Raw genomic sequence first — 26,497 nt, forward strand, 5'->3', positions numbered from 1 at the left:
AGTACTGAGCGATTGATGATAATGAAAGCTGAGCTGTCACACTGGACAATATTTTTTTCCAAAGGTTTGCTTCCAGAAAAAAATTGGGGATTATGATAGACAACTTCAAGCTGAACACAAAGATAATTTTTGATTTGCTGTATCAGGGAGGAAGATGGAGAAACTTTAAATGAATTTTTATTGAATTTAGCATGTTTAATCACATCATGATGCTGACACATTGTGTTAGTTCAACTGACCTAAAAATATTTTGCTGCATCTGATGTATCATCAGTAACCAACAATAGTCGGCCAGCATTGATGAATTGCCCTGATACTGCTTTTCCATGGTTGCTATGTCCTAATGAAACCTTTTACCATGTTCGTCACTGACTGCACCAAGATCAGTCCAAATGCAAAGGCAGAAAATGAATTTTCAATGACATGTTACACTTCATGATTTGATATGCTTATAGCACGTTGTCAATCAGATGGATGTAGTTTGGTGCTCTATATTTTCCAAGAAAATTCTCAGCAACATCTTTAAATATTATTTTCTCCAGCCTCATGAGCAGATTTTTGAGTGCATGTCCAGGCATGGTTGGGGCTCACCAAAACAATTTACTTTGTGGGGAATATATTGATAGACTTAAAATATGGCAAGAAATCACAAAAATAGGTTATATCTCAAAAAAACAATACGTGATAGGTGACTTTTAAGTTAATTTTCATGCTCAGCAGCCCAAAACCTATAAAAATACATCTAAAAGTGTAATCGATTAAAAGCAGGTAGGTATTGCTGTTGTCCAGAAGATCCAGGGCTGACTGGAGAGGCCCAGTGAGATTGCATCTGCTGTGGAATGATTGTAGCACAAGAATTGCATTCATGGCGACACCTTCTCCTGTTCATATCTACTTCCTGATACCTCATGCACAAACAGCCCAGGATGCTGAGAATCGCCCCTTCTCTGTCTCCATGGGGCAGCATCTGCTTTGTGGGAGTTGAGAAGTGAACATCCTTAGGGCTGCATGATGAGTGCCCTCTGTTGGCCAGCTGCACCACCCAAGTTTCAATTTGTCACGTTGGATTTCCCATCTTCTCAGATGAAACAAGAACTCGCATGAAGAAGCCAAGCATACTATTCATTACAGTGGAACTGGGATACTGCCTGGCTCCTGGACCGACTTTAAAATCACTGACTTAATAAGTGCCTCAAAGTCTGCTAAAGCGCAGAGATGCTAGAGGAACTTAGCCAGTCTTGCAGCGACCATAGGAGGTAAAAATGTGATACCAACGTTTTGGGCCTGAGCCCTTCTTCAAGATGAGATCCTCCAGCATCTCTGTGTTTTAAACTACAATCACAGCATCTGCAGACTTACATGTTTTAAGCCACTAAAAAAGCTGCCTCCAGGCGCAGGCAGAGTGAACCAATGAGTTTGACAACAGATGGTTTGAGACAAACCAATAAATGAAAAGATTCAGGTGTAGAAGGTCAAAGGTTACTTTTATTGTCATTAGAAAATGTAATATACATGATCTACCATGTTCCAAACTACGATACACTAAATAGAGAATGAATTGGGACAGAGAGTTCCGTTACCAATTATGAAGGGAATAAAAATATGAAGACTTGAAGCATGCCTGTAACAAACAAATTGTCCACCTTTAATTCCATCCATAAATATAAACAGCCCAACTTCATAAGCTTCTCAGCATGTGCCTGAATCTAGCACTGAGTAATCTTGAGCATTTTTAGTAAATACACAGTAATGCTGGAGAAGCTCAGCAGGTCTTGCAGCATCCATAGGAGGCAAAGAAATATTACTGACATTTTGGGCCTGAGCCCTTCCTCAAGGTATAAGCAAAAAGCAATAAGCCAGTTAGAGACAGTGAGGGGCAAATGGGGCCCATAAAACTCCATCGTCATGCTTTTAAGGTGACATTGAAAATCAAGTCCCAATAACAGAGTGGCGTAGAGCTGCAACATCACCAAAAGGTAAAAGTCTTTATAGTCTGTACCTCACATAATTAGAGTCACTTCGCAGTAGTCCCGGACATTCGCCATATGTGACCTGCAGGCCAAAGAGATCTTCTGGTTCACCGGCATTACTGTGAGGAAGAAGAACCACACTGTGTTTGGGTGTATAAAGCTCACTGTGCTCCCACTGTCGAATAGCCAACTTGTCATGTGGCCATTTACCTTAATGTCCATCATTGACCTGGTGAGCTGATGCGGAAAGTTCTGATCAAGTGTGATGATGGCAGTGTCCAAGATGGTGGCCCCAGGGACCCACACACAGCACTGCTGACTCCTGAAGATGGCACCCAAGAAAGCAGCCCCCACGGTTCATACATGGCACTGCTGACTCCCAGCGATGGCAGCGTCGAGGACAGCAGCCCCCATGATCCACAAGCGGCGCTGCTAGGAAGTGGTTTAGGCGTACATACTTTGGCATAGGGTCCCTTCTTCCTCCAACTGGAGCAGGTCAAATCCTTCATTGGGCAGTGTTTGCTCTGGTGCTTGCCCAGGCCACAGAAGTAGCACTTCCTGTGTTCCCAATGTTCCGTCACTGACGGAACTGGGTGAAAGTGGTGGGAGGCGTTCGCAGAGAACTGCTGCCATGGTCGAGCTGTTAGTGGAGCGAAAGGGTGGTAGGGCATCCCAAGATAGCAGCACCTGAGATAACCACGAAGCAGCCGCGTTATCTGTCGAGTAGGCCTCCATATTCTGGAGGGCCACCTCCAGCATACCTGCCAGCTCAACTGCTCTCTGCAGAATGAGCTCCCCTTGTTCCAAATGTCTCTGGGTGGATGTAGTTCGACCTGATCCCAGCGACGTAGACATCCCTGATCAGGTCCTCAGTGTACTCAGCAGCAGTCACAGCCCTTCCGAGGTTTGCAGGGTCTGAAGGTACTCAGTGTTTGACTCACTGGGTTGCGAGAAGGTGCCTGGCATAGACAACATTGATCTTCTGCAGGTACTGGCCTTAGGAATGTTCATGGCCTCCTGGTACGATGTAGTGTTCCTGATCATGGAATACACCAGGGGGCCAGCTCAAGAGTGCAGTACCTGCAATTTATCAGTCTCTGACCACAAAGTGGCTGAAGTTGCCTGGAGGAATAATTCAAAACAGCGTAGCCAGAACTCAAAGTTGGTAGATGCCTCAGGTGATGGAGGGTCGATTTCCAGCTTTTCTGGTTTCAGGTTCTGTTCCATTGCAAAAAAATATTGTAGTGAATAAAATTGATACACCATCACTTACTCAAAGACTGAGGTTGAGAAACCAATAGGCTTTTATTCACTAAAGAACAAAGGCACATCCATACTGCTCGACTGTCCTGCACTGAGGAGGGGTCTGTGGAACAGTCACCATTATACAGGAGCCTGTGGGAGGGGCCACAGGTACAGCCGGCCAATGGGTGTGCCCGACCAGACAAATACATGCAAAAGTGGTTTACCACCGTCGCTGCCAATCCTACTGAGATCCTCCAGCATTACTTCGTTTTTACTACAATCACAGCGTCTGGAGACTTTCGTGTTTTACTCATGCATTTTCAGTGTCTGGTCTTTCTCAGTGTGATTTGGGAAGACCACTGAAGGCTTCCTAAGCATTATTGGGTTTGCTTAGCAAGGGATGGAGGGAGGGGATGGGCCAATGTTCAGTGTGAAAGAGTCAAGAAGCCCACCAGTATCTGGGGGCAGGGCAAGATCGTCTTTCTGACAGTCACTCACACTGGGCTGTGTTGTTTCTTTGAGGGTGAGAGTATTTGTTCAAGTGTTTCTCCATTTCGCCTCCCTCCCCTCCTGGAGTATTTGTTAATGCTGTAAATTGCTCTGCATCAACTGCTAAGTCCCATCCGTCCCCTGTCACTGACCTACAAGCAGATGTGTCCTTGGGAGCTTGGCTCCAGAAAATAGGCTGTCAGGTCTGTTTGACAAATGATTGAGCTTTACGGTTTCAAGCATTTGTGTTCTGTGTTTGAATAAATGATGAATAATCATTCAGGGTTAAAGTGTACAAAACCAGGACGAAAGAACAGAGAGTGAACATCAAACTTGAAGTCTGACCAAAAGTTAGGAACTGATCAGTAGACATGACCATGTGTGTCACCCAGTGAATGCTGCACCTAATGTTTAATTCAATGGATGGCTCAGGATTTAAATATCAGTGGTGGATGTAACAGATGATACTCAAATACCACCAGCGATGAAGCAAGAGTGAGTCAAAGGAAAATAACAAACTGTAAAACTGAATGCAAATGGAAACAATTAACCAATGGTGCTCACCCCCTTAGATGGTTCCAGAGTAAATTTCTACCCTCTCTCTGCTTCCAGCTATTTAAAGCAGGTTGAACCAGGAGATCCCCAAGATGTATCGTATGAGCTTAATTAACAGCAGGTAGCATTTGCTTGCTGGCATTTCCCTGGCAGCAGATTTAAACGAGTCTGTTCTCAGCTCGAAAAGGTCATTCTGGATTATTCCTCGCTGCTTACACTGGACTAGTGATTGCAACTTGACTGCAAGCTCAACAAAAGCATTGTAGCAGCATCTTTCTAATCAGGGAAAAGTAACCATGACAAGAGGCTTCCCTTTCCTTTTCGTCAGGCACATGCTCTCAGAGCTGGGCGATGCAGCGCTTCCCCAGTTTGTCATCAACGTCTTGGACTGAACACTGCCAGATGCAAAGGCCTCTGCATCACCTCCTACTACTTTTATGCATGTGATCCAGTTGCCAATTTATACTCGATTGCAATTGCATGTACACTGTGAATTCATACCCAAAGAAAGAAAAGGGAAATTTCTTATTTTCCACATATAATAAACAATGGCAGTGCTGACAGATGGAGGACAAGAGAGAGAGAGAAAACTCCATCTGTCTTCCCTGATAGGCAGCTCTAGAAATGTGGTAAGTGATTCATATTTTTCAGGGATCTCATCATGACCTTAATTGTCCGTAGCTGAGTTGTCTACCTGGAGCAGTTTCCCATTCAACTAATAGATCAGCACCAATCCAATGGGAAGTTGCATGTGGTTCATGTAACACTACTGAGAGAGACTGAGAAGAGGGCAGGTACCAAATTGAGTACATATGTTCCTGTGCAAATAATTCTGAGAATCAACAATGTTTTGTCTTGACAACACACATTGGTAAGGCGTTTTGTAGATGCTATCTTGCTAAATACGGAGATTAAAAGTGTGCTCTGTAGACCAGGAAAGTCACGGGCTAAGTGAACTGTATTGGTAACCATTGTTTAAAATAATTAATCAGGGTTCCAATCAAGGAAGAGAGGAAACATCTTAAGGTCTGCATAACCTGAGCTAAATCCCAGTCATCTGGTTTGGAAATGTACATGCAGAAATTTGTTGAAGGAGAGCAGCTCAGCCCTGGTCTTCTCTGTCGTGGTTGACGTGGGAAATGTGGCTTTTTGAGTGAAGTTACCTCAAAATCAGTACTCCACACAAATGGAGAAGGTCATTTTATTTGCCTTCTGAAGCAAAGAGATGCACTTTTTAAAAAAATTTAGAGACACAGCATGGTAACAGGCCCATGAGCCCATGCAGCCCAAATACACCAACTAGCTGACAAACCCCCGTATGTTTTTGGAGAGTGGGAGGGAACAGGAGCACTCGGAGGAAATCCTTGCAGATCACAGGGAGAATGTACAAACTTCTTAGAGACAGTGCTAGATTTAAACCCAGATTGCTGATGCTGTATGAGTGTTGTGCTAAATGACACAAAAATAAATTCAAATTAAGGCTGGGAGGAAGTAGTTTGCCTATAGTTCAGATCTCAAGAAACAGTTCCCAATACATCAAGGAGGGAAAACCAAAAAGAACAGTGGTAAAATGAAAACCAAAACAACAAACAGAAAATGAAAAATCAAATTGGAGGAATATACTTACGTGTGTGTGTATATATACGTGTGTACACGCGCGATACCTGTTCCTTCAATGGTGCAGTACTTTACCATCATTGAGAGAATGGTTTTCAAAATTCTGTTTGACTTAAAACTCTAAATTAGGGGCACATTACTTGAGATCAAATCTGTATTGATCTTGGAGGAACATTGATCCTGAACTTCTGCAAGCAGTCTGGGATTGGTACATGAATACACATTAACAGCCTTTGCCCATTTTACCTGCTGACAGTAGCACGGCAAAATACAACTTCTGAAACTGTGGCTGTGTGCTTCTGACATCAAGCAGTTATGTTGTCCTCAGCTGATAAAATTGTATAAAAAAAAGTCACGTCCACAAAAATGTACTTATTACATCGTACCGCCATAGTTCAGCCGCTTAATGAATTCCCCAGCTACATTTTCAATGTTGCAGATAAACTGGTAGTCGTTTGTGCAGCTTTGTATTTCATTCATCCCTTGAGCAGCCATGAGAAGCAGAAAAGTAGACAGTGGTGTATACAGAGTATATATTATGACATGCTGTCAGTGTAATTAATATCCTGGGTTTTTTTTTTATAAAGCAGGTTAAATAGTGGTTAAAGTCACCTAATGTATAACGGCTTTTCAGTAATTTTGGGGGAGATATGACATTGTGTGCAGCCCCTAATCAAAAGGATGTAGTGTTTCCTGACATCTTGTTCCTGGTGGACATCAAACAGGTAAATTATAGGGAGAACGCCAGCAATCACTGATAAAAGAGGCAATTTTTCATCAGAAATCAGAGCTGAAAATTACTCTGTGAAATTTATTTTGTTAAGATTGGAGGCGCCTTCGGGTCTCGAAGAATTGTGTCTGTTTGTAATATAATATTGTCAAGGTGACATTTGGATGCATTTGGAGAATATTGCAGAGCAACTTCCATCATCACATGATGGCAACTTTCTCTTTCTGACTGGATTTTTGTACGTGTGGAACAAACTCCTGGTTTGCTGTCCTCATTGTACATTATGCCGTTTACTTCCAATGCAGTTACAAGTGTAATGTAGACTTTGTAATGAGCCAACCTTTCAAAATGGTTGCTTAATGATAGTCACGTCACGGCTCCAAATGTTGGGGCTTCTTCAGTATTTGCTCATCACTTCTGAAGTGATGGAATAAAAACTTTGTTTTGCACCACATGAGTTGAGCCTAACTGAAGAATCAGAATAGGAATATATTGTCGTGAACATCGTGAAATTTATTATTTTGCGGCAGTGTTACAGTGCAAATATTGCTATAATTTACATTTCAAAATAAATAAATAGTGCAAGAAAAATAGGAGAAAGTGAGGTAGTGTCTGCGGTTCATTGGCCACTCAGAAATCTATGGCCGAGGGGAAGAAGCTGTCATTGTGCTGCTGGCTGTTCCCCCTTCCTGATGGTAGCAGAGGGCATGGCCTGGGTGGTGAGGGTAGCCACTGGTGGGCCTTCTTCATCAACATGGAGGGCCCAGGACAGATTCTCAGGGATGTTGGCACCAGGAATTTAATTTAAAGGATCTTAATTGAAGATAGCAGAAGAAAGTCTTATTGATAAATCAATTTGTTTTTTAATTGCTCGAATGACATGAGCGTCCCCTTCTCATTACACTCCTCGATACACCTGATCCCCTTCTGGCATCAGGTGTCCAGGATCTTGTTACCCATGGACATAGAAATGAATTATTCTGGGTTAGGGGCAACCCTACTTTTGACTCAATAATCTGGTTTATCTTTTGCCTCATTCCAATTAGTATAGGGCTGTCTGTTTTTTGGACTGTTGATTTAGTATACCATTTATAAACTAGGCATGCATCCTTGGGGTGCATCTATGTTGATCGTCAGTGAGGAAGAAACATTGTTTCTAATTTGTCCTGACTGTGGTCTTCCAAGAAGAACTTGGATTATAGAAGAGATGAGATGAAACAAATATTTTGCATGAAGAACATTTTATAGAGAGGGTCACATCTGTCTTTCATGGTTACATTAGAGGCCCGCACCAGCATGACAATAACTGCACTTATCGCATTGTCATGTCATGAATTTTGTTTAATCAGACTTCACAATTTTTAAGGCCGACCACAATAATTCATTTAAGTTTTTTTTTGCGGTGTCCAAGATGAATTTTGACTTCTCGCTCACCTTCATATTTAGTCACAGCTCCATGGAAATCCCATGCCTCAGCCACTACACTTTGGAGTTACTTTCCTGAGTTGCCCACTCTCTCTCCCTCGCTCACTCTTTCTCTCTGGACGTGTGCACACACACTCCTAATCTCAGTTGGTGATTTCCTCTGGATTATTTTGTTTCCTTCTACATCCCAAAAATGTGAGGATTAGTATCTTAATTGGCCCTGGAAAAGAGTTGAATGGAGGAATTGGGATTGAATTAGTGCATACCTGATTGTCTGCATGGCATACCAGAGGAAATAATTATGTGCTGTACCCGTGTGCACATGCATAAACTTAACCTGACTATGAGGTGGGCTTTTTAGGATCGAGTTATAATGGTTAGTGTCACTGACAGAATGTAAGTACTGAGCCTAATGATCTTATTGAATAGAATCAAAAGACTTTCTTCTGTTATGAGCCTTCACCATTACCTTAGCTGAAACTCCTCATTGGAAGAAAATGTAATCCAGCCAAAAACATATGACAGAAGGATGAAATGTAACACATCTAATGATGCCAGCTTTGACTACCGCCCCTGTATGGCTAATTTGTACATGCAAGCTCAATATCATTTATGACTGCAACAGTTATTGTTCATTTGAAGGCAAGAATTAATCCTTGGACTTATATAAAGGGAAATTATCTGGTTGAGCCTGAAAGAAGTTATATTTGTTTAGATTTACACTTCCTGTTCCAGCTATAAAGTTGTCAGTGAGTATGGATATCAGGCTGGTAATTTTATTCTGAAGCTGTTAACCCAGTGTATATGGATTGAGTATTGGATTATTCTGGCGTGTCATCAATAAAATATAAATTTATTTTAAGCCTCTATCTCTAATGTTTGCTTGCCCCAGATTTTTTTTCTTTATTACGAATGCTCTGTATTTTAATTAAAGAGTGCAAGAACCATAAAGCATGGAGTTAGAGGATTTTGCATTGATACATGGAGCTCCATTTCCTCTGCTCTTCAGAGTACATTCACTCACAGCCAACACAGTCAGTAGTAACTGTCTTTGTCGGGTTATTTCTGACAGTCAGTCACAGCCACACATCACTGAAAGTTTCCCCTAGACACTGTAGCTGAGAAATCATTGCAGCAGTGCATCGTGTCCTGAGATTTTGCAATGACCCAAGTAATTTAAAAACGGAATCATATCTTACAAAACCCGCCTCATTTTTTTCAAACAAAGGGCACAAATCTTTCATTTGCTCCATTATTCTGCAAATGATCTGGGCCAGAGAGATAAAGTCAAACTGAAATCATACCCTGTAAAGGATAATGGACTCCTGAGAGCCATCATAACCCACTGTCCTCTTCGTGGATTCTCAGTGGAGGTTCCCAACTCTCCATAGATATCAGATTTCTGTTTTTTCATGATCAGAATTGTCAATTTACTGGTGTATTTGATGCTGAATAAACCAGCAAAACATGTATTTTGACCATATTTGGTTTTGGTAAGAGCTTGTGCTTTTGGAAGTAGGCAAGATATTTGCAAAGAATTCCTGTTGTGTGTTTCACAACTTTGCATCTTTAGATAATGTCCCAAAAATTGCACTTTGTGTGTGGCCTCCGTCGGTCGTGGTCGACCATGGGTACTGCACCTATGGCAGCTGGAGTGGGCTCTCCAGGGAACAAGCCAGGGCAGAGTTGATATGGAGATCTGTCTGTTGTCCATGCAGTGGGACCCCCCCCCCCCCCCCAGCTCCATGCTAATAACAGGTCCAAAGGAATGACAAAAATCTATACAGTTTGGTGTCAGCAGCATCGTTGGAGTTGCCGTGCCAGAGCTGGGTACAGCAGCCAGCCGCTTTCAGGGCTACAACTCCGGATTTTTCCTCGGGATTTACTGCCAAAGCCTTTCCCATGAATGGATATAGCCACAAGCCAGTGGAGGTTTGAAATCAGAGTTTTCCCTCTCCTAGATGAGTTACCATCCGTGGATAATGAGCCCCATCTGCCCGGAGCAACTGGTTCAAGGTGCTAGTGGCCCTTCTCCTTTCCTTGAGAACAACTCCACTGGGCATCAGAACTATGCCACACGTGAAGGCCTGAATTTGGACTTGGTTGCCAGAGGCTGTTTGAAACGCACACCATGAAGAGCATTTGTGTAGCAGTGGGAGCTCGTCCCCACTACCACCCTTCAGCTATGACAACCAAAAATTGTATTGCTGAGTTTGCAATCATGAAATTGGTTGAGTATATTTGAGATAATTTTTGTTCACATGATTAAATCATGCCATTTTATTCATATAACCATATAACCATTTACAGAGTGGAAACAGGCCATGTTGTCCTTTCCGAGTCCGCACCGGTTCACTGATTAAAGATATCCATCCATTAATTTAGTATAATTGATAGAGAATTAATGGTTGGGTTAGATGGGGTATGTACACCATCAATTATTGTCAATTCTTGGGAATCAATAACATTGAGGAACATAAGCATTGTATAACTGATGCTCATCAGCATGGCCTTTGTTCCTGCTTTGGAATCAAGCCAGACAACCAATTTTAGTTCTCTAAGACTGTAGAAGGTGCCATCAAATTACAGTGTAGGACCATATGCCTGTAAACAGTGTAAGCAACTTTGTTCAGACCCTATGTCAAAATTCTGCAGTCCTGCAGTGCCCAGTCATAAGTGGTGGTGGACCATTAAGCAACTAGCTAAAAGTGACTCTGCTACATTATCAATCTCTATGATAGCAGATTCTAGAAAGAGGGTGCAAAAGAGACAACTGCCACCTTAAGTTGGAAATGTTGAATGAATGAATGCTCTCAGCTGAAGTCTCCGTCACAGAGCAAATTCAATTTGTTTCATTTGACGCCAGGAAACAGCCAAGCCTTGAGAATATTTAGACCTAATCCTGAAGATCTATGCCCTTGCTTAGCTGAAGTGTTTCAATGCAGTCATCCACTCAACGCAATGGGAAACTTGCCCAGTATATATTGACTATAAGTCAACAGATGCACCAGATCACCATGTGCAAATAACCATCCTAATGTGGCTGTTATCATTATTCCATCTTTGCCACTGATGCCTCATCTTGGGGACCAGCTTCATCAAGTCGACCTCTGTAGCAGTTGAAGAAAGCGTCTCTTGGCATCTTTCCAAAGCCAGTCTTGGGCCAATTCAGCCCCCACGAATGATGCCCCAATGAGCCAGAAATTATTCTTAATTTGAATTCAGAAATACTACCCATGCGCCCACACCATCCATGTGACCAATTAACTTACCAACATGTACGTCTTTGAAATGTAAGTTGAAACTGAAGCACCCAGAGGAAACCCCCACACAGTGATGGGGAGAATCTACAAACTCCTCTCAAACATACAGCATGGTTAAAGGCTCTTTCAGCCCATGAGCCTGTGCCCCCCCCCACCCCCAATTACACCCAACTGGCCAACAACACCGGCACGTTTTGAACAGTGGGAGGAAACTGGAACACCTGAAGGAAACATACAAACCCCAGTCCCGATCACTGGCGCTGTAATAACATTGTGCTGACCACTACCCTAACTGTGACACCCTATTTTATTTATATTTTTTATTTTAAAATCCAGCATCATAATAAATAGATGCAAACCCCTATCATATGTTAATATCACATCCAGACAGGAAAGTTTTTGAGTACAGTTTTACAAAAGAAATTAGAGCTTTAGCTAATTCACCCTCTCTAAGTGCTCATTCACGGCTACATCCCACACTCAGATTGTGAGACTCAACCTTGCAGCAATTTTGCAGGACTATTTGCTAAAATATTTCAGGCTCTGTCAAGGAGCTATGAAAAACTGGCTGAGAACAGTAATGCTTATGTCAGTGTGTTGCTGTGGAAACCAGATGCATTCTGCCAGCAACTAACTCCAACCTGCTCTCGGTCAATTTACAGTGGTTTAAGAGCAGCCTCGTGACTGATGAAAAAAGCTCTGGCAATTGATTTTAAAAATCTTTCTTCTTTCTCTTTCATCATGTAACATAAATAAAACTTAAATTCAGTAATTCTACTGCAATGAAAATAAATGAACTGTCTTGTCCAACAGGGAAAGGTGGACACACATGTTTGCACTGCCCCCCAGGAACTCTTTTTACTGTCCTTTATGCCTTGTGATCTTGTTAAGGCCTCCCACCGCAAATAAACATAGAGCAGAAGGCAAAACCATCCAAACATTTAATAGGTTTGCCAATTAAAGCTATCAGGATCGATCTATAATTGACAACAGGTAGAGATGACACCATCTTTCTCCTTTGTTAGGGGTAACATTAACTGTCCAGGCCTGATCCCTCTAAGCTGTGCATGCACACACGTATTTTGCAACCAGCACACAACAGAAATGAATGTGCACATAAAAGGAGAGCTTCCGAAAATAAAATAAAATCTTAACTAAAAATGTTTCTTCGTAGAATGCATTCATACATGCCAATACAGTTTTATTAGCCATGAGAGATAAGCGGTGTCAAAATTATCTTGAGACCATTTCAAGTTTACATTTGCACAAGCATTCAGTGCACATAAACTTTTGTCACAGGAAAAAAAATTTGCACAACATAGATTTTTGCACACACTGACTACTAAAAATTAGAGGGAACACTGCCGTCCAGTTCAGCCATTCTCAATGATGTAGCCCCCTCCTGGGGGCCACAGCACATTTCAGAGGGGGCTCGGACTGAAATTCATATTTTTTTAATGTTTTTGTGTAGTCGGTAGAAGAGAAGTAAGGAAGGAAGCAACTAAATGACAGCTTCACACAGAAGGGAGCCCATGAATCTTAGGAGGTCTATCACCGAAAAAAAGTTGAGAATGGCTGGTCCATCTCCTTTTTCTGTTTGTTGACTGGACAGCATTGTTTCCGAAGCATCTGGTGTAATAAATTAGATATTCAAATGTTGTTCTGTGGCTGCCACACCGTTTTCGTTTTGGGATCACGTCCTAGTGTACTGCAAAAGGTATTAAATTTACTTTAATTCTTAATATAAATCTCTTTCCGAGCCCTTGTATTGCAATTTTTGGAATGAGTGGACCAATAGACTTAATTTTGACTCCATCTCAATGCCATGTGGTCGCTTTTGCTTCCCTGATTGCTAGACGGCTCATTTTACTGTACTGGAATTATGTTGTCCCTCTTACCCATACACAATGGTTGTTGGATTTGAAGGAACCCCTCTCTCTTAGAAAATTAGGTGCTCAGGCTGTAAAAGGAGTGAAAATAACCCTTTGGGGCTCTTTTTTCAATTATTTTCAAAATTTATAGATCAATTATTTTTGCTCTTTATTAAAAATCTTTTTTCTTGTTTTCTTTTTATTCATATTTTGAACTATTAATATTGAAATTAGTACTTGATGCATGGCTTTGATTGTAATTGCTCAGATAATAGGTTGAGGTTAGAAATTACATTCGTTATAAGTTTTTTTCTTTTCTACAGCATGGATCATATGTATCTTGTTTACCATTGTTTACTATCTGTGATTTACCTGAACTTTGTATCAAAGGTATCCATGTATTTGATATTATTAACTTCTCAAAAACCAGTAAAAAGATTGTAAAAGAAGGTAGTTTGATTGACGATACTGTGCCTTTTACAGGTTAAATATGGGCAAGAATGATGTTCTCACATTTTATGATGGGGATGACCTAACAGCAAGAATATTGGGTCAATACTCGGGAACTCATCCAGCATTCAAGCTTTACACGACCATGGCAGATGTTACCATCCAGTTCCAATCTGATCCAGCAAGCAATGTGTTTGGATATCAACAGGGATTTGTCATTCATTTTGACGGTGAGCTATATTATATTGATGAGTTAAACACTTGGTAACTTGACCCAAAGTCAGCAGATCCCACAGAGTAGCGGCACCAAAGGTATTCATTGCTTTCATTGGGGAGAATACCATGTGGAATTATCGGAGCAAAATCTGGTACGCAAATTGTGTAATCCACAATTCACACCCTTAAACATTAGCAGCCAGAAATTAGGCTCCTATATGTACTACTTATCGGTAGAGAAAACTGTACTCGAGAAAAATATACCTTCACAAGAGAGAGAAATATAAAGAAAGAAAGAAATGTAAACATACTCACTGCACAAATACATAAAAAGTAAATATTCAGTAATAAATAATATGCAAAGTAAAATTCCTTAAATAAGTTTCTGATTGAGTTTATTGTTTAGGAGTCTGATGGTAGCAACTGTTCCTGAACCTGGTGGTGCGAGCCTTGTGGTGCCTATACCTCTTTCCTGATGGCAGCAGCGAGAACATGTGCTGGGTGGTGTGGATCTTTGATGATTGCTGCTGCCCTCCAATGGCAGCGTTCCCTGAAGATGTTCTCGATGGTGGGGGAAGTTTTGCCTGTGATGTACTAGGCTGTGTCCCCTATTTTTTGCGGGGCTTTTAGCTCAGAGGTATTGATGCCCCAATGATGCAGCCAGTCAGCACAGTTTTTCTGTGATACATCTATAGAAGTTTGCCATGGTTTTCAATGTCACATCAAACCTCTGCAAGCTCCTGAGGAAGTAGAGACGCTGACATTCTTTCTTCATGATGACATTAGTATGTTAGATTCAGGAAATGTCATCCGAGATGTTGACTCCCAGGAATTTAAATATGCTCCCTTTCTCCACCTCTGATCCCAATTGATCACTGGATCATACACCTTTGGTCTTCCTTTCCTAGATCCTTGGTTTTCATGACATTGAGCATGAGGTTGTTGTTAGTACACCATTCAACCAAGTTTTCAATCTCCCTCCTGAATGCTGGCTCATTGCCCCTTTTTATACAACCCACTAGTGTAGCATTGTCAGCAAATTTGTAGATGGTGTTCTTGTCATAATGAGCCATACAGTCATAAATGCAAATCAAGTAGAGCAGGGGTCTAATTGCAGAGCCCTCTGGTGCTCCATTGCTGATGAAGATTGTGGTGGAGATGTTCTTGCCAATCCGCACAATTGAGGTTTGGAGCTGAGGAAGTCCAGGATCCAATTACACAGTAGGGTGTTGAGTTCTGGGTGGTGGAGTTGCTGATCAGTTTTGAGGGAATGATGTTATTGAATGCCAAACTGTAGACAATAAAGTGCATCCTGATGAATGCATCTTTGCTGTCCAGATATTCCCAAGTTTTGGGTAGAGCCAGTGAGATGGCATTTGCTGTAGACCTGTTGCTGCAGTAGGCAAGTTGCAATAGATCCACGTCGCAACTTAGACAGGAGCTGATATGCCTCAACACCAGCCTCTCAAAACACTTCGTCACTGTGGATGTAAGTGCTACTGGTCAATAATTATTGAGCCAGATTACTACATTCATCTTGGGCACCAATTTGGGCCTGTTTGAAACAAGTGGGTATCCTGCCCTGTCGGAGTGAGGTGTTGAATATTCATGAAAGCCTCGCCCAGTTGATCAGCACAGGTTTTCAGTACTCACCTGGGTACTCCATTCGGACCAGATGCTTTCTTTGGAATCACTCTTCTGAAGGCTTCCAACAAGTCATCTTCAGATTCTGGCAGGAGAATATCATCAGGGACAATAGGGTGTGCAGTGATTATTCCTTGAACTGATGGTATAGTCGGGCATAGAAGGCATTGAGCTCATCTGAGAGTGATTACCAGAGAAACATTTCAAAATCCTACTATTACCATGGTCATTTTTTTTTTAAATATTTTGTTTAAAATTTTAAACCATACATGCATTCAAATATATTTCAAAATATAAATAGAATAATATCCTAAGTATCCAATACATGATAATAATACCCCAACACCCCCTCCCCCGTTCCTCTACAATCTTAAGAAAAGAAGTGTTAGAAAGAAAAAAAGAAAAGAAAAAAAAAAGTAAGAATGAGAATGTGCTACTGAATGTGTTAAAATCCATCCAAAAATTCATATCTATTTCATTGTTAATGAGTTTCCATGCAAGTCTTAGAGGCTAAGAAGATAATTTAGAAATCTAAAAAAATTAAACATTTAATCCTCTTTTTATAGATACAGGCGCCAAATTTTTTTAAAGTAAATTGTATTTTCCTTAAAATATTTGTAATTTTATCGAGGGGAACACAACGACATGAGCCCATTCCATCATTCCAAACTTAAGTGTGAATCAGATTTCCAAGCAACTGCAATGCACTTTCTCGCCAATTATTATCCCTACAATGTTACCTAATAAAAATAATTCTGGATATTCTGGAAGTTGGACTCTGCAATTTGTTCTAAAAATTTTCTTAATTCCAGCCAAAAAGGTCTTACTTTATCACAAGACCATGTTGAAGGTAAAAAAAATAAGTTCCCACCTCTTCGCCATATCTAAAACACTTATCTGATGAATCTGATTTCAATTTATTTAATTTCTGTGGAATGATGTATCACAGATGTAAAAAATTATATTGTACCAATCTATATCTTACGTTTATTATGTTAGTCATACAGTCTTGACATAAATCAGCCCAATTCTTCTCATCTATTAAGTCTACCTCCCATCTTTGTTTAGATTTATGAATCCCCAGTTTAGGGGTCCCCACTTGAAGTAATATTTGGTGCATAAATATTCATAAGGGTCCATTCTTCTGAATATATCTGGCAAGGTACAACAACATATCTACCTGCAGGATCTGTTATCATATTTTGTATTTTAACTGGGAGATTCTTGTGTATCAAAATTTCTATTCTTCTCACTTTAGAATTAAATGAAGAAGCTAAAACTTATCCCACCCAGTCCCTTTTTCATTTTTGATGTTCTTCATCAATTAAATGGGTTTCTTGTAGAAATGTTATGTCAATTTTCATTTTCTTAATATATGCTAATATTCTCTTCATCTTCACCATCCTGTTAATTTCATTAAGATTAAAACTCATAAACTTTAATGTATTATTCATCTTTTCAAGAATTCTTTTAAATATCCAAATACTCTTCATTCTCCTCTTGTTGCATAACTCCCTTAACAACCGAACCAACTTACATTCTCCAAAATGTCAAATACATCTTCCAGCAGTCCACATAAAAGAAATAAGAAAAAATAATTTTATCATATTAAGAATATAATTGTTATAATACATTGCAATATTAGTAATTCCCCCCACCTTTCTAATGTTGTTTAATAATGTACAATGCTACCACCCCCCCACCCCCACTATTATATGGGATGTACATATGATATAACAGAGGCCAGGTCCCCATCACCCCCGACCCCATGGGATCTTAATAATTTCGTTTTCAGAAATTTTGTCCAAGTATATATAAATTTATATATAAATGGAAAAAAAAGGGAAGAAAGTTGTAACCCAAATAAATCATCTTCAGTAGTCTAACAGTTGGCAATTCTTTCACAAATTCTTCTGCTTGGGACCACCCAGAGAAGAACTTATTCCATCCACCAGGCAACATGATCTTCAGTGTAACAGGATGATGCAATACAAACTTGTATCCTTTCTGCAATAGGGAATTTTTTAATCCGATTAAATTCCCTTTCCTGTTTCAATAGGGCATTGCTAATATCCGGATAAAAACACTTTACTTCCATTGATCTCCAGTGGTGCACCTCTGGTTCTTGCTTCCTCAGCTGCCAATTTTAATGTCACCATGCCTTCTGGAAGACCAACTTCCTTAATATTATTTCTTCGACTGAAATTTTCTTAAAGTGTCCAATTTTTCTCTTACTTTCTTCCTATCAACCGACTATGCATCTGAATCAAGTTCAATTTTTACCACTTTATCTTTCACATCTTCCACAAATTTAAACCTGTCATCCAGATCTTTCACAACAATCTTCATATTTTTAACGTTCATATAGGTATTCTTAGTCTTCTTATCCAATTTTATTATTGCTCTTAGCAGGCCTGCATTAGTTATATATTTTCCAGTTTCTTTATTCTTTTGATATTTTGCTGCTTTTAAAGTCTTTTCCATTAATAATCGAGATTGTAGTTCTCCTTCTTCATCTGTACCGCATCCTCTTCTGAATCAGACTGTAGCAGGCTCTATCTGTATATCTGAATCAGTCTGTAGCAGGCTCTATCTGTATATCTGAATCAGTCTGTAGCAGGCTCTATCTGTATATCTGAATCAGACTGTTGCAGGCTCTATCTGCATATCTGAATCAGTCTGTAGCAGGCTCTATCTGTATATCTGAATCAGTCTGTAGCAGGCTCTATCTGTATATCTGATTCAGTCTGTAGCAGGCTCTATCTGCATATCTGAATCAGTCTGTAGCAGGCTCTATCTGAATCAGTCTGTAGCAGGCTCTATCTGCATATCTGAATCAGTCTGTAGCAGGCTCTATCTGTATATCTGAATCAGTCTGTAGCAGGCTATATCTGAATCAGACTGTAGCAGGCTATATCTGAATCAGTCTGTAGCAGGCTCTATCTGAATCAGTCTGTAGCAGGCTCTATCTGTATATCTGAATCAGACTGTAGCAGGCTCTATCTGAATCAGACTGTAGCAGGCTCTATCTGAATCAGACTGTAGCAGGCTATATCTGAATCAGTCTGTAGCAGGCTCTATCTGAATCAGACTGTAGCAGGCTCTATCTGAATCAGTCTGTAGCAGGCTCTATCTGAATCAGACTGTAGCAGGCTCTATCTGAATCAGACTGTAGCAGGCTCTATCTGAATCAGACTGTAGCAGGCTCTATCTGAATCAGACTGTAGCAGGCTCTATCTGAATCAGACTGTAGCAGGCTCTATCTGAATCAGACTGTAGCAGGCTCTATCTGAATCAGACTGTAGCAGGCTCTATCTACCAGTAGCGATTCTATTAGGCCTTGCTTTTGATGTCGAGGGTTGTTCCTCTGCACGTGCACAATTGTGTTTCTTCATCAGGCTGGATGGCATTGCCCTGCTCTGACGGAAGAGAGACATCCCCAGCTACGCGAATATGTACAGTGGGGTCAGACTTCCATTGACCTTTAGTTCTCCTAAGTTTCTTCAGTTGGTCTCTGGGCTTCGGATGCTTCCTTTGAAGGTTGATTCCTGTTTGGTGGGATTATCAAAGTGTTTTTTTTTTCATGCTGGATTTTAAAACATTTTTTAACCAGGCCTTTTAACTAAATCCCAGAGGGTCAGAATTCTGCATCCCATCCCCTAAAGTATCACATGACTCCTCTACCATGGTAATCTTGTCTCTGGATTACTCAACCAGTAAAAACCACGAAGGTCTTATTGTTAAAGGGTTCAACCCTTGAAATCCGAAATTGTTCATGCTATTGCACGTGCTGGCCCTGAGTTTTACAGGCAGCCGCCAGGTTATGAATGACCAACTTAGGACAACCCGCACTTACAAACGGACTACGTGCATCTTCAGCGGTTCATCGGCTCAAGGAAGGAGAATCCCATCCACTATTTTAAGTCAGATTACATTTCCTCCCTTGATGTCTACTTCAAGAAATTGACTCCAATAGTTTTATATCCATAGAAAGGTAAAATATAAACTATATAGTTTGTTGTAGGAAATAGTATTTCCAAAGACAAACATATGACTAACTGACACTAAATGTATCTGTTCCGACTTATTTACAAATCCGACTTAAGGACAGACTTAGGAACGGATCTCATTTGTGACTTTGGGACTACCTTTATTCCATAATGCCTAAATTTTAATGATTACAGGATAAATCCTCGATACTTCTAATGGATTATCTCCATGGTATCTCCATTGACATGACTAATTGGTTTTATCACTCTCGTGGGTTTTGTAGAAATGTGATTTTCTGAGACAAACTTATTGAAATACTCAGAACTAGGGAAACTTCATGTTAATTGTTAAGTTAGCAGGAATTCATATTCATTTTTCAACGGCTTAACGTCACGGTTATCAGACTCTTTCTTAAAGTCATTGTAATTATAACATTGTCACAGACCACCGCTTCCTCCACTTTTGCTCTTGTGCTTTATTTAATGACAGTTCCTCATTGGTAGAAAGTTTTTTTGCAACCTTTAAAGGTCAATCCTGCAATTTGTTACTGTGCCAGTAATTGCCTTTGTTGTTTCATTAGATGCATCCAATTTAAGAATTGTTCTAGCAAACAGATCTGACACATAATTATGAAAATCACAGCTGAATGTGCCAATCAAAATAATTAAAATTGCAGAAACTGCTGTCGAAAGAGGGACCTGCATTAGTAATCGGAATGATTGATGGTGCTGCTTAGTGACTCAAATAGCTTTGATTCGCTTGTACAATTTTGAGTTTGGCGATGGTTTTCCAAGAAAAATAAATCAAAATATTCAGGTTTACAGAGTCCCGGTGAAACGTTTCATCTTTGATTTCAGTGGGATATGGATGGTGAGGGACATAAATTGGCCATGTATTTCTCAGATTCTAATCAAAAAGCTGGATTATCTTTGATATTTTTAGATTATCCATTGCGGCATTGTATATCTGAATCAGACTAGTAGCCAGTAGCCTTGCCCACTTCAGTCTTCCAAGGAAGTGCAGTCCTGGCAAGTGAGGAGATGTTCAGTGTCCACATAGGTCTCTAGTTAAGAGAAATCCAAGGAACTTGGTGCTCTCCACTCTCCACTACAGAGTTGTTGATGTGTAGTGGGGGGTGGTCGTTCCTGGTCCTCCTGAAGTCCACGATCATCTCCTTTGTCTTTGTCTTGAGACTCAGGTTGTTCCTCTAGCATCATTTCACGAGATTTCCCACCTCTTCTCTGTAGTGCAACTCATCGTTGTTGCTGATGAGACCAACTACTGTCGTGTCATTTTCAAACTCGATGACACTGTTGAAGATGGGTCTGGCCATGCAGTTGTGGGTCAGTAGCGTGAACAGGAGTAGACTGAGCACACAGCCCTGATGTACACCGGTGCTCAGCGGACAGTGCTCGATATTCTGCTTCCAACCTGGACAGACCGTGGTCTTCTCATTAGGATATCTCGGATCCAGTTATATAGAAGGGTGTTGAGTCCCAGCGAGGACAGCTTCTCCATCAGCCTCTGGGGAATGATCATATTAAATCTCGAGCTGAAGTCAATGAACAGCAGCCTGGCATATGGTCATTGAGCATGGTTAATCTGCCCTCACTGGCACCGGGAAGGAAAGCATAGCAGTCACATTTGTGAGCAAACAACACCAAGAAGCAAGGGAGAAAGGTTTGCATTTAAAAAGCATTGTTTCACGTTCCTCTCAGGCCTTTTACAGCCACTGAGGAATGTTCACTGGTGCAAGGTAGGAAGCCACCCATTTTCAGAAGGCAGTTGAGAGGCAACCATTTAGCTGTCTAAATGGAATAATTTACATCATAGATGTGATGAGCATATCAGGCTTCCTCCCCTAAAGGGTAAATGAGAACCCAAAAGATTTCATAGCAACCTTGTAGTTTCCCCTTTCCTAATATTATCTGCTATTAGCACATAAGCACATAACTTTTCTTCCCCAGCAAGTACCTTTAATACAGAAGCAGAGAGAGTGGCAAAAGCAGAGTCACTGGCAGTATTTAGTGGGGGCCAAAGCACATTTAAGTTGGCATAACAGTGAGGGCTGAAGGGCCTGTACTGTGCTGTAATGTTCTGTGTTAAAAGCCTTGTTTTCTTTTCACCTCACTTAACATAAATATTTATAATTTTTTAATGTTATCAGTCGGAGAGAAGCATGGAAGGATCCAGAACTTGGCTCATTTACAAGGAAGGGGGCCCATAAACTTTGAGCAGAGTCCTGGGGAGGCCATAGCCAAAAGATAGATTGAGATTTGATGCTTCTAAGCTATCAGTGTGACCCATTGTGGAACAACTAACACCCCAGGAAGATAACCCTTCCTTTCTTCCAAAAAATGCCATGTAATCTTTTAAATCCATCTGTGAGGATAGATGTGGCAATTTAATCTCAAACACTCAAACATGCACTCCTACTGGAGTCCTTTACAATTTGCTGAGTGTCTGAACTTCATCTAGCAGGCAAGAATGCAGACACCTAGATCCTTGCCTCTTGTATACAGCCTGATGGGTTGCCCTAAAATCCAGATAATATCACTTCTGTCATTCATACTAATGTTATTGCCTTGGTAAAGATCTTGGCAAGAGGGTGCTCAAAATCATTGAGAACCCCTTCCATCCCACACACAGCATCTTTCAGCTGCTTCCTGTCTGGAAAGCGATACAGAATATCAGAGCCAGCCCCACCAGGCTGAGGAACACCTTCTTCCCACGGGCAGTGAGAATGCTGAACGATCAAAGGAACTGCTCGCACTGACCATCCAAGACTCTCCTATTCATGAAACAATCTTTATTTATTTGTATAGATGAATACTTGTCCTGCATATGCATATGCATATGCATTGTTTGTCTGTTATGTCTGGTTGTGTGTCTGCATGTTTTGCCCCGAGTAGTAGAGAACGCGGTTTCGTCAGCTTGTACATGTACAATTAGATGACAATAAACTTGACGAATCAAAGGGATGACACGCCATCCATAAAAGGATGATTTATGCACAAAACGTTCTGACATCTCTCACCTTTTGCTGTCCAGCAGTTAATTAAATTGAGTTGCAGGTACATGTTATTTTTATTGATTTTAATAAAGAACTATACAAATTAAAAGGGTACAATTCCATAAGATGATATGGTCACTTATACAAACTGAATAAGATATTCCATATATCACTAACATACATAAATTGTAAATCATATCATAATTCATATTCTAAATAGTATATACCATATATTTCTGCTATTAATCGACCCTCTTTTTAGCCTCATTTTAATGGTTTTATGTTATATCTGGTGTATAAGTCGACCCCATTTTTCTGGCTGTCCGGGCCTCCCAGAACAACCCAATTTTTTTTTTAAAACATCCCCTCTCGAGTAACAAAGCTGCAAATTAATTAAGTAAAAAAAAAACCCTCGGCCTACCAGGCAGCAGTGGCGACGGCAACCTCAGTGTCCCAGGTTAGAACAGTATAGCGGCACCTAGCAGTGGGGAGGTGTCGTGGACCTGCGGCGCCAGCGGTGTGGAGGTGTTGGGAATTGGCAGCGCTGGTGGTGGGGGGGTGTTGGGGACTGGTGGCGGCAGCGGTGGGGAGGTGCTTCCAGCATCGTCTTATATGCTGGATTGACGTCAGTCTTTTTTTATGGTGAATTTAAGGTCTGAAAAGTATATCCAGTGAATAAGTTGACCCCCCCCCACCTCTATGAGAATATTTTTAGGATTTCACAACTCGACTTGTACGCTGAACTATACAGTACTATTTTTTTTGAAAAAAAACTAATAATATTTTTTAAAAGAGGAGAGAAGAAAATAGTAGAGGAGAAAAACTTGAACCCTTTACCTAACCGTGTTGCCAGAATCTACATATGACTAGTATTAAAAGAAAAACCAAGGTTAAAAAAAAAAAGCTATTTTCATGATTTTTTTTGCTTCACCTACTACACTTGTAACTCCATTAAATGAGGAAAATAAATACGTTTCAGAATCTGAAAGGATGTTTGGTTCTCCTGGATTTCAAGCTCAAACCAATGAACACCATCAAGGCATTGTGAAAAATTAAAGACCAACTCTCCTTTTTTTAATTACACTGGCCTTTCATGTTGGTTCTTGAGAAATATTTCTTGCTCAAAGTAATTTGCCTGGAATAGTAATATAATAGTCATCGACATACATTACTGTACTATATGATACAGAAAAAGTCAACCACATAAATCGCACATTCATCTTTTGCTAATACAACGTAATTCATTCTGCTTGCCCTACATATCAATGGATTAATTATTGCAATGTTAATTGAGCCAGATTGAATTGTAACCATTAGAGCGCCTTAAACAGCTAATTGAGCATAATTAGTCTGCAAGTTAGAATATCTCACAGCTTGTTCAACGTGCACATAAATTGCAAGATACATTTTGGAGCCAATTATACAGGAGAGGTACTTGAACAATAACGAATTGATGAAGTAGGAATTATATTGAATATCCTGCACGTTGCAAGCTAAAATATCCCCATATAGTCAATGCTGCTTGTTAATATTGTCATCTTTGTATGGCTGCTATGAACATTGGGAAAAATGATGCTGCAATTAAACACACCAAGCAGATTGTCAAGGCTGGGAGCTGACAACTGAGTGTAACCCTGAACAAGAAGTTGTACCTACAAAAGTGATGTGCCCCAGACACTTGTGGTTTGTGTTCATAATTTTAGTCAGATGCCCAGCTCTTGGAACCTCATCGAGGGATCTGACAGGTCCCAAGTGCAAAATTGTATGATTACAATATCAGTAACAGGCCCTTCCGTCCCACGAACCCGTGCTGCCCAATTAACCTACAACCACCGTACGTTTTCAAAGGTACGTGGAAACCGGAGTACCCAGAGGAAACCCACACAGACACAGGGAGAACAGACAAACTCCTTACAACAGTGATGGATTCAAGCCCTGGTTGCTAGCGCTTTAACAGTGTTGCACTAACCACCAGGTTAACCGTGCTGCCCTCTTTAGTGGGTATGAAATGACCAATTAGTCAGTTGTACAACTAAAAAAAAATTATGGCACCAAAGAAATCCATTCAGCCCATCGACTCTCTGCCAGCTTCCCATCTATCCCTTTCCCATGTTCTTTCCCTGCACCCTTGCAAATTATTTTCCTTCAAATGCCCATCAGTTCCCATTGACTGAAAAATTAATATATTGAAAAATGAAAAGGGAGTTCAGAACAATATTTTATCTTCTACCAACATGCAGATGAAGATAGACAGAGTGGTGAAGAAGATACTGGGTACGTTTATCTTTATTGGTGAAGGCATTAAGTGCAGGAACTGGGACAAGGCATTGGTGAGACTGCACTTGGAATATTGTGTTCGCTTTTGGTCATCCAGCTTTAGGAAAGATATAATTAAGCTGGAAAGGGTGCAGCAAAGATTCTCAAGAATGTTGTTGTAACTGGCAGATTTGAATCATAAGGAGAGGCTGGATAGGCCGAGACCTTGCTCCCTGGAGCATAGGAGGCTGGGGTGGGGGTGGGGGAAAAGAGGTAATTAAATAATGGGGGGCATAGACAACGAGCCTTTTCACCAGGATAGGGGAATATAAAACTGAAGGGCATAGATTTAAGGTGAAAAGATTTAAACGGAACCTGAGGGGGGACCTTCTTCACCTGAAAGGTGGTGCGTATGCAGAATGAACTGCCGGAGGAATGAGTAGAAATGGACACAATTTTAACATTCAAAGGACATTTAGGCAGGTACATGGGTAGGAAAAGTTTAGAGGGATATGTGCTGAATGTAGAGAAATGTGACTAGCTCATTTGGCATGGACAAAAATGACTAAAGAACCTGTTTCTGTGCCATAAAACTCTATTTTCTTTGTCTTCTTTGGCTTGGCTTCACGGATGAAGATTTATGGAGGGGTATGTCCACGTCTGCTGCAGGCTCGTTGGTTACTGACAAGTCCGATGCGGGACAGGCAGGCACGGGTGCAGCGGTTGCAAGGGAAAATTGGTTGGTTGGGGTTGGGTGTTGGGTTTTTCCTCCTTTGTCTTTTGTCAGTGAGGTGGGCTCTGCGGTCTTCTTCAAAGGAGGTTGCTGCCCGCCGAACTGTAAGGCGCCAAGATGCACAGTTGGAGGCGATATTGGTCAATGTGCAGGCACCAAGAGATTTCTTTAAGCAGTCCTTGTACCTCTTCTTTGGTGCACCTCTGTCTTGGTGGCCAGTGGGAGAGGTCACCATAGGACACGATCTTGGGAAGGCGATGGTCCTCCATTCTGGAGACGTGACCCACCCAGCACAGTTGGGTCTTCAGCAGCATGGATTCGATGCTTGCGGACTCTGCCAGCTCGAGTACTTCGATGTTGGTGATGAAGTAATTCCAATGAATGTTGAGGATGGTGCGGAGACAGCGCTGATGGAAGCGTTCTAGGAGCCGTAGGTGATGCCGGTAGAGGACCCTTGATTCGGAGCCGAACAGGAGCGTGGGTATGACAACGGCTCTGTACACGCTAATCTTTGTGTGTTTCTTCAGGTAGTTGTTTTTCCAGACTCTTTTGTGTAGTCTTCCAAAGGCGCTATTTGCCTTAGCGAGTCTGTTGTCTATCTCTTTGTTGATTCTTGCATCAGATGAAACGGTGCAGCCGAGGTAGGTAAACTGGTTGACCGTTTTGAGTTCTGTGTGCCCGATGGAGATGTGGGGAGGTGTTGGTGGTCATGGTGGGGAGCTAGCTGATGGAGGACCTCAGTTTTATTCAGGCTGACTTCCAGGCCAAACATTTTGGCAGTTTCCGCAAAACAGGACATCATGCGCTGGAGAGCTGGCTCTGAATGGGCAACTAAAGCGGCATCGTCTGCTCTTGGGTCTTGGTGTGAGCTTGCAGGCGCCTCAGATTGAAGAGACTGCCATCCGTGCGGTACCGGATGTAAACAGCGTCTTCATTGTTGAGGTCTTTCATGGCTTGTTTCAGCATCATGCTGAAGAAGATAGTAAAGAGGTTGGTGCGAGAACGCAGCCTTGCTTCACGCCGTTGTCAA

At 41.1% G+C, this 26,497-nt stretch overlaps 1 protein-coding gene across 7 annotated transcripts in view; it reads left to right on the forward strand.

The window, feature by feature from the left end:
- The window catches only part of sez6b (seizure related 6 homolog b), an 813,765-nt gene that overhangs the window by 744,962 nt on the left and 42,306 nt on the right, over positions 1-26,497 (forward strand). For all 7 annotated transcript variants that reach the window (XM_069911066.1, XM_069911061.1, XM_069911062.1 and 4 more), the window contains one exon: positions 13,649-13,845. In XM_069911066.1, coding sequence (XP_069767167.1) covers positions 13,649-13,845 — 197 coding nt within the window. The remainder of the gene's footprint in view (positions 1-13,648; positions 13,846-26,497) is intronic.

Source organism: Narcine bancroftii, chromosome 14, assembly GCF_036971445.1.
Source record: "Narcine bancroftii isolate sNarBan1 chromosome 14, sNarBan1.hap1, whole genome shotgun sequence".
Classification (NCBI taxonomy): Eukaryota; Metazoa; Chordata; class Chondrichthyes; order Torpediniformes; family Narcinidae; genus Narcine; species Narcine bancroftii.